General features: G+C 34.0%; 1 protein-coding gene across 1 annotated transcript; it reads right to left on the minus strand.

The window, feature by feature from the left end:
* Positions 1-6,485: 6,485 nt before the first annotated feature.
* On the minus strand, positions 6,486-8,420 carry LOC109169632 (ervatamin-B-like). Its single transcript, XM_019318513.1, has 2 exons — positions 7,932-8,420; positions 6,486-7,263 (listed from the first exon to the last, which is right to left on the minus strand). The coding sequence occupies exons 1-2, from the start codon at positions 8,371-8,373 to the stop codon at positions 6,674-6,676; spliced, it is 1,032 nt and encodes a 343-aa protein (XP_019174058.1). The 5' UTR covers positions 8,374-8,420; the 3' UTR covers positions 6,486-6,673.
* Positions 8,421-9,829: the final 1,409 nt, after the last annotated feature.

Raw genomic sequence — 9,829 nt, forward strand, 5'->3', positions numbered from 1 at the left:
TCATGGCAACTCAATTATCATATGATTACGATGGATCATATTTCGCCATGGTTGTTCGCTCGAGTGTTGCTAGGCATAATTTTCTTACTATCTTCCATAATTGGAATGCATGTAAAAATGCAAAGGCACAACGTTCATAGTCTATTCCATTATTGGCAAACAATATAACCTTGTTTGGTATATAATTAAAAGGTACTCTAGATAGAGTACGTTTGTATGGAGGTTGAGCTTGGGAAATGTCTCGGCTTTGGAGTTTAAGAGCGAGAATAATTTGGGTTTTGAGTGAGAGCAATTTGGCCTGCTTGAGCTTACTGGGAAAGTCATGGTGGTAGCAATCATAAGCATTTTCTTCGTTGTCGCCTTGGTGTTCTTGATCCATTTTTACACCAGATGGTTGGGTCGCCATGCGCCAGACAGCAAAACTGCCGACGCTTCGACTTCCCGGGAGGTTATCAAGAAGAGACTAACGCCATCGCCGCCCTCAGCCGGGGGCTCGACCCTTCAGTGCTGAAAACAATCCCAGTGGTTAAATTCAATCCTAAAGAGTTCAAAGACGGTGGAATGCGAGCTAATCCTGATTACTGGGGTGCGGAGATAGCAAGGCGCGAAGGGGAGAGGATCAACGGCGGTATTCCTGATTACTGGGCTTCCTCCTCTGGGCCAGGAAGAAGGACAAAGCCACCGTGTGCGTTGTTTCGTAACATGACCGGAGCAGACAAGGTGTTAAAAGAGAAAATAAAATTAAAAAAAAAAATCCATGTCAGCATTTATTACCTGTAACCTGTAGGTAACCTGTGAAATTTGCTAGATGAAAAAAATATATTAGTTTATGGCTCCAAATATCACTTATTAAAGATCATGGTGCGGCATGAATAATCAAAAATGGTTTAGGGTGCGGGATGACACTTTAGCCAAGAATTTATTCCAAACTTATCGTTTAACTATATTACCTAATTATTATGCAATCGTTATGCGTTGGACCCGTGTCCAGCATGGGCACTGTTATCTCCTTTTTTTTTTTTTTAAATTTCAGACCACTTCGTTATAGGAGTATATGTTCATAATTTTATTACTATATGTTAATAACTGTACATTCATAACTCCATAACTGTACGTTCATAACTCTATAACTGTACATTCATAACTCTATAACTGTACATTCATAACTCCATAACTGTACATTCATAACTCCATAATTGTACATTCATAATTTTCGAAGCTCTATGTTCACAATTTTAGAGCTCTATGTTCATAATTTTATCACTATATGTTCATAATGTCAGAGCTCTTTGTTCATAATTCGATCAATAATTGTACATTATATTCATAATTCCATGACTGTAGATTCATAATCTCATAACTGTAGATTCATAACTCCATAACTGTAGATTCATAACTCTATAACTGTACATTCATAACTCCATAACTGTACATTCATAATCTTCGAAGCTCTATATTCACAATTTTAAAGCTCCATGGTCATAATTTTATCACTATATGTTCATAATGTTAGAGCTTTGTGTTCATAATTTCATAATTGCATAATTGTATATTCATAACGGCATAACTGTACATTCATAATCCAAAAAAAAAAATAACGCCGTTAACACCGTTAACGGCAAAACACGCGCGGTTTTTTTTTTTTTTAACTAAATGACGCGTTTTTTTTGAAAAATGACGTCGTTTTGGGCCCGTGTCCACAATTCGTTGTGGACACGGGTCCAGGGCATAATTTAACAATAGTTATGCTGTGCAACCGAATGTACCATGCGCACGGTGCATACGGTTCAAAACGACGTCGTTTTGATTAAAAACGCGCGTCCCACTTTAAAAAAAAAAAAAAAATCAGGTTCGACTCTCAGCAATAGCATTATTGTGGATATATAATTATGAAATTGTGGATATATAGTTATGAAATTGTGGTTATATAGTTATGAATTTATGGATATTTAGTTCATTCATTGTGGATATTTAGTTCAATCATATATTGTGGATATTTAGTTCATTCATTGTGGATTTTTACTTCATTCATTCATTCATTGTGGATTTTTACTTCATTCATTCATTCATGGTGGATTTTTACTTCATTCATTCACTGTGGATATATAGTTATGAAATTGTGGATATATAGTTATGAAATTGTGGTTATATAGTTATGAATTTATGGATATTTAGTTCATTCATTGTGGATATTTAGTTCAATCATATATTGTGGATATTTAGTTCATTAATTGTGGATTTTTACTTCATTCATTCATTCATTCATTGTGGATTTTTACTTCATTCATTCATTCATTCATTGTGGATTTTTACTTCATTCATTCACTGTGGATATATAGTTATGAAATTGTGGATATATAATTATGAAATTGTGGTTATATAGTTATGAATTTCTGGATATATAAAAATGCTTTTGCCGGGAATCGAACCTGATTTCTTCTTTAAGTGGGACGCGCGTTTTTTTAACCAAAATGGCGCCGTTTTGCAACCGTATGCACCTTGCAAGGTGCATTCGGTTGCACAGCATAATTTGCAATAATTTGCCCTAATTATGTAGGCCGGCTTTAGATGTGTAATTACTAATTATATGAATTTTACCCACCTAAACATATACAATAGTGTATTCCATTGTGAATTGATGAATGCAGCAATGCCATATGATGAACACGTCGCGCGTACAAAATTTATACAGTCGACGACATTACTAATAATAGTCATATTACATTCTTCTATTAAATTCATTTTCTAATATTTACTCCTGATGTATTACAAAATTGATTAGATAATTGACTTGATAACTACTAAATTCTAGGTATAATTTTCTATAAGAGTTGTTTATTGACATTTTTGTTTGAGCTGATCAACTATGAACAACCTAAACATGTTGACAATATTACAGGCCGTGGTTGGAAGGAATTATAATTTCACTCTCACCAAATTCTTACATAATTCCGAAGTCAAGCAAATTCATTCGTTTGGTTGGAAGAAATTGTAATTCCGCGGAATTGAAATTTCCTCATTTTCATAGAATTAGAATCATATGCCCCAATTGGCATTTCAATTCCATGAATTTTAGGAAGAAAAAAAAAATTACTTTGGGACAAAATTACCCCTATCTTTTTTAACCTAAATTTAATGTTTGACGACTTCTCTTTCGATTATAGCGAGCCTTCTTCTTCTACTCCTCACACAGAACGCCAATTAGTAGGCCAACCTTAATCAAATATGTTTTTTCAAAACTCACTTATTTATTTTATTGCTTTCATTATGCAATTCTAAAGATTATTTACAGGGTGTTACATAAATATTCAAAAGAAAATTAAAATTTGAATTTGTTCATTTAGGAGGAATAATAATAATAATAATAATAATAATAATAATAATAATAATAATAATAATAATAATAATAATAATAATAATAATAATAATAATAATAATAATAATAATAATAATAATAATAATAATAATAATTAAATATGGGCATTTTAGACTTTATACTATTTATTCTTTTTCAATTTCCAAAGATTGAAATTAAAATTTCCAATAATTCTATTCATACAAACCAAAAATTGGAATTTAAATTGCCACTTTGTTCCCACATTATTTATATTTCATAGAATTGCAATTCTTTTTCGACTTAATTCCTTCCCTCTAATCAAACATCCCGTTAGTTTGGGACGGTCATCTATAGAGAGCCTAGACGGAATACGGATTTACCTTTTTTATAATCTTTTACCAATTAGAACCACGAAATAAATTTTACTTAAAGAGGTAGAATACATATTTGGATAGTGACTGCAATTTTTTTGTAAATCAAAAGTTGATGTTTTTTCTTTTTTAATTTTAAATGTGAACTACGAGAGGAAATAATGGCCAAAAGTTCTTGGAACTCTCCAAACTTCAAGGGACCAGTACTTCCAAGTTCCAATCAGCGCCAAATTCAGTTTTGCCCTAAAAACAACCTTTCGATGTTTTGGCGCAGTGGAAATGTTAAGTTCGTTTATTTGCTTTGCACGGGTTTTTGTTATAAAGAGAGCTTTCGGTAATGACGAGAAAAATAATATGATGCAGAAATGAAAAGCGTAAGTAAAGAGATAGGGAGACAAGAGTTTTATAGTGGTTCGGCCAACTTTGCCTACTCCACTCTTCTTCCACAACTTATGGAAGGATTGCACTATCACTCGTTAGTACAATTACACAAAGACTTCCTTGATCACTAAGCCGGACAGCCTTCGTAGGTTTTTCAACTCCTCGAGTTTACTCCGCCTCTATCAACGTCTTCTTCAGAGTTGAGGTTGGTAGAAAGTGATTTCTGATTTCACCAACGTGATGAAGTCTTGACTGATGAGGAATGATTGCTTCGTATAAATAGCAAGACTTCTTTAAGGTGTAAGATGAGGATCAATGAACTTCTTCAAGTATCTTTGCACCTTAACACTGGTTCACAAAAGCTTGAGAGAGCTGAGAGCGTTTAAGAGCTTTTGCGTATAGATAGATCGAGTGATAAGAACCAGCACCTTCTTAGTTGGTGAAGGTGGGTTTATATAGGTGAGGAAAAATTCATCCGTTGGAGGGAGATGAATTTTTAAACCTATTGTCCAGTGGGTAAGGATCGGGGAGCTTCCCGCATTAAATGCTCCATTAATGAGGTTGTACCTTGTAGCCGTTGATGGCATGGAGAACCTTAGGGTTTTGTCCTTTAGCTTCAGGAAATAGTACATCTTCATTTAATGCTCCTTGGTATGCGTGTCCCACAAGTTGAGGTCCTTTTGTTCCTAGGATGTTGTCAAGTCATACAGTGGAGATATTCTTCTTGCTGTTGGTGAGAAGAAATATCTTGAAGGATTGTCGTCAATAAGAATATTCTTTCGTGTTTAATGACAACTCCTGGTAAACTCTCGTTGCAGTTGCTTCATGCTTCGTGTCTTCTTTCATCTTGATAACCCTAACAACTAAGCATAACTCGTCTTCGTGTGTTTAACTAGCTTAACACGAATTACATGTGAGTTATGGAAACTTTCGTCTAAGACGAAAGCGGCGATTAAAAGTAATAACGGTTAGGGGTCTACTTTCTATGTTACATTGGTATCATCAAAATCCTAATACAAGTGTTCCTAACAAATTTATTTATTGAAATCATTTTCATCTTTGAAGTCTGTAGATGATAAACAATTCGTTGGTAAGTTTCATTTACAATTTTAATCTACATTTGATTTTTTTTTTATTAACATGTTTGACGTTATTGGTAGGGTCGTTAAATTAAAAATGGAACGAAAATATTTCATTAATAATATTATACATCATCAATTAAAAATGAAATGAAAATTAGGTAAAAATATCACATTCTAATTGACTAATTGACTAAAAATATAAAAGAATAATTTGCTGAAAATGAATTTGATATTACTAATGGACTTAAAATATAAAAAGGATCGCTAATTGACTAATACTCTACCATTATATATTTTTACTTGAGTCACATATCCTGATGGACCGAAGGTGTTAGCTCTATACGATGATGGACATGATTGCGTTGCTACTACCAATGTCGTCTACAAAGAGGTTTCAATAATGTGTAAATACAATCGTTGATATTTAATATTTTTTTAAATGACAAAATTGCTATATATCTAGACAAAAATATATATATTCTATACAAATGAATTAAGATAGCAATTCATTCATATAACTGAGTTGCTAGAGAACGAACACATTTGCCTAATTTATAAAAAAATAATACTAAATAATGATAATTAAAATCTCCAAATTACAGCACCGCATGCGTACATCTACACATTAGCTATTAATTTGAGCAATTATTTGCTCAAATTCAACCAATGATAACATCAAAACACATAAATAATCCAAAGCATATCTTCAACTGCACTATATAATATTTGATGTTCTAATTTAAATAACTATATATCAATCCAAATACTTTTAATATATTATAAAAAATTCATTCCGTACCTCGCACGGGCGCAAATACTAGTTTATAGAAATTACATTTCCCTTTTCTCCTGTATTTTTCAATAGTAATCCTCAATAGTTGATATACTCAAATGGATAGATAAGATTAGTCTTCACTTTTGGTAATTGAATTCTTTCCATAGAGGCTTTTCAGTTTTTACCTTTTAATTGTTAATTGGTTGCTCTTTTTGTCCATGACGGGCTAAAATTGTTAAAACTTAACATAATGTTTATAAAACTTAAGATTCAAAAGATAAGTTCATAATTTTACAATGCCCATCTTATTTCCTCAAATCCCTTCGTTGAAACATTCTCCTCTTATCTTTGAACAAGTACATCTCAAAAAGCAAAGTCTCTATTGCAACATAGAAATTGCCTTAATGAAAACACATGCAAACGTCTGAATATTGTCCAGGAGGAAGTGTCAAATAGCTATCTAAGATAATGACCGCCATCTTTTGACATTGTATTTATAAATTGTAAAACATGATCAAATATTGTAAAACAAACAAACAAAAAATAAAACAGAGGTAATTATACTTTAAAAATATATGTGAAATTCATTTATACATATCATAAGTTTACAAATCACTATGTAATAACTAAATGATAAATTTAATGTCTTTCACAGTATTCATCTTATGCATATTAAGAAAAACAAAAACAAAATTGAAGTCGCATTTAATTTTATGAGTCTTAAGATTTAAGCAGTGGGATAAGAAGCCCTGGTGTTAACGCCACAAACTCCATCACCATTGATCCCTCTGGCCATCCTCATATACCCATTCTCACCCCAGCTGGTGCCCCATGAATTTTTCACCAACCAATAATCCTTCCCATCATCGCTCGTCCCGTACCCGACGATCGTGATGGCATGGCGGGACCCAGAGCCGCAGTCGCCGTTGTCGCCGGTGAAAACGCCGCTGCTGTAGTGGTGGAATAGTCCCCCGTCGAGCGAGATTCCGGCGGAGACAGGCTGGTTCGTGACGGCGGCGAGGAGGGCCGATTCGCTGGCTTCCACCTCTTGGTAGCCCGTGATGGTGGCCGCCGGAGTGCCGAGGTTTTGGCTGTTGCAGCTCTCCTGAGCGCCCTCGTAGGGGTAGTCGGACTCCGTCACCAGGCCGCCGTTGTCCTTCACGAACTGGAAGGCCTCCGTTCGGATTCCGCCGCCGCAGCCGTCGCTGTTGAGGTCGCAGTCGAGGAGTTGCTGTTCGGATAAGGAGATTAATTCGCCCGTTCGGATTTTGGTTATTCCTTCCACGGCCGCCACCACCGCAAACGCCCAGCAACAACCTTATCCATAACCAATCAACAAAACCAATTATTATTATTATTGCCCACAAAATGGGAAACTCTTCTTACCCTCCGACCCACATCTCAATCCGACAGAATAAATTAAGGTGCTGGAGTATTAGTATCTGGTGTTCACACAAGAAACAAAATTTTTCTCACCCCTAAGGCCCACATCTAAATCAGACAGAATAAGGGGAGTTTTTGTGCGTAATGAACAAAAGGTCTAGTTTCTATGGTTCATGTTCAATTGAGTTATCATAATTTACATCCTCCCAAATACTCTCCTCCGATCGGGGTGTGGGAGACCCTTATGATTGAGATTCAACCTTTTGGAAGAAATTAGGGTACTCAGCAACTCATTAGGTGGAGGACTAAGTCTCAGGTGCTCACAAAAGATAAAATTTTTCTCACTCCTAGGACCCACATCCCAACCGGATTAGATAAATCAAAATAGCTCAGCGGTCTATAAGGTGAGAAAATCAGCACAAACAACAATTATTATTATTATTATTATTATTATTATTATTATTCTTTTGTTGTGTTGCGTGTTTAAAATGAAAAAAAAAAAAAAAAAAAAAAAAAAAAAAAAAACACTTGTGGACGGTCCATAATTAAGCAATTTTAAAAGACATTTTAAAAGTGTGTAATTATTGTTAATAGTTACATACCGCAGTTGCCTTGGTCTTTGATATCAGTCACAGCACCCCTCTCTCTCCAGTCCAAAGAGTCTGGAACTTGAGCCAAACTTTCATTCAGATAGAATGCTGGTTTTGAAGGCTTTTGGCGTGGGATTAACTTCTCTTCGTTAAGCAAGGTGGCCCGAAACTCCTCCTTAGTCAGATCAGTAAACTTGTTGATGCCAAGTTTGTAAGACCGGTTGGCAGCCTTGTTGAAATTTTCAATAAACTCCACGTTTTCTTTGAAAATTCTGAACCGTTTTGCCCTCTCGGCTTCATTTTTGTATGAACGCCCATGGCGAGCCATCCAGCTCTTATGGCGCAAGACTAAGGAAGTTTCTTCCAAGGTACGTGCAGTGACTAGAGATTCCCACGCCCCCAACAGGAAAAGGGCTGCAAGAACAAACAATCTGAAACGAAAGTTGAGAGCCATAGGAGATATATGTACTAGTATATGATATGTACTAGTATATGACTATATGTTATGGAATGAGGGATGTGCTACCGGCCTATTTATAGGGAACAATCTTAAATTTTCTTGTGGAAAATTCTGCAGAATTGAAGTAAATATTTAGTCGTCTTTATTTTTCTACGTAACAATTTTTTTTCCAAGTTGATGAGACTTGTTCATATTGAGACTGGTTGATAAGTTCAAAAGTGGAGTACTGCTTTTCACACATTGTTTGCACAAACTCTCACTAAATGATGGTGGGTACAACATAGAGCCGTGTAATAAATTATTTCACACACATCTTTCAAACATTATTCTCAACATCTTGAGTACGTTATTGGATATAAATAATTATTAATCAATTTTTCATTCGCTCATTAATATTTTGGGTCATAAACACATTTTTGAGCCAAAAATTAATCCAACCCCTATAATAAAATAACAAAGTACCTACAGATTTAGCAATAGATTAAATTATTATAGTTTAAATATCTCTGAATTTCAATGTTTTACCTGTTGGTAATTAAATGCATAGGATTTTAATAATTTACTTACATATTTTATTACTGTTAATTTGATTTTTCTTGTTAAAAAAAAAAAAAAAAAAAACGGAAACATTCCGTTTTTATTTTTATTTTTATTTTTTTTTGGGAGTGGGTGGGTGGGTGGGGGGGGGGGGGGGGGGTTAATTCTGACCCAAATAAACAGATTTAGAAATGCGTTTTCTAAATCTAAAAGAATGTGAGATATTGGTGAAGATAAATTTGTGAACATAGAAGACACTATCATTATTAGTTTGCTAACTTATCTTTAGATTAGCTTGATCTAAACTCTTTATCTTTTATGAAAATATTAGCAAAAAATATAAACAATTAGAATGTTTAATTAAATATTAAGGTTTCAAAAAAAAAATAAAATTAAATATTAAGGTTTAAATATATTTTATAGTTTATATGTTGTATTTTTGAGTTAATTCTATTTTTTGTCCTAATTTTATAGGTGGCAATCCACTTTAAGTCCCTTTTTTTATTAGGACATTCAGTTTTGGTCCTAGTGTTATTGTGGTTTGACCATTTTTGGTCATTTATCAACAAAACAGTTTAAATATCGTTGAATACAAAGACATTTCAGTCTTTAATTATGATTTTTTTTAAAAAATAAACATAAAAAAATTCAACTTACTTTGTATAAAAAAAAATTGAAATGTCTTCGTATTTAACGATATTTCAACGATTTTGTTGAAGGAGGACTAAAAATGATCATGCCACAATAATACTAGGACTAACTCTTGTATTTTTATTTGGGATAATTGTCAAATAAGCCTTTGAACTATTCATGAAAGTGCAATTAAGGCTCGCATGGGTAGCTCAACTGGTCATAAAGGTCAAACTTTGGAAGAATGACCAGTGTGGGAGCAACTTCTCAAAGTGAGGGGGGC

This window comes from Ipomoea nil, unplaced genomic scaffold, assembly GCF_001879475.1.
Source record: "Ipomoea nil cultivar Tokyo-kokei standard unplaced genomic scaffold, Asagao_1.1 scaffold3316, whole genome shotgun sequence".
Taxonomy (NCBI): domain Eukaryota; kingdom Viridiplantae; phylum Streptophyta; class Magnoliopsida; order Solanales; family Convolvulaceae; genus Ipomoea; species Ipomoea nil.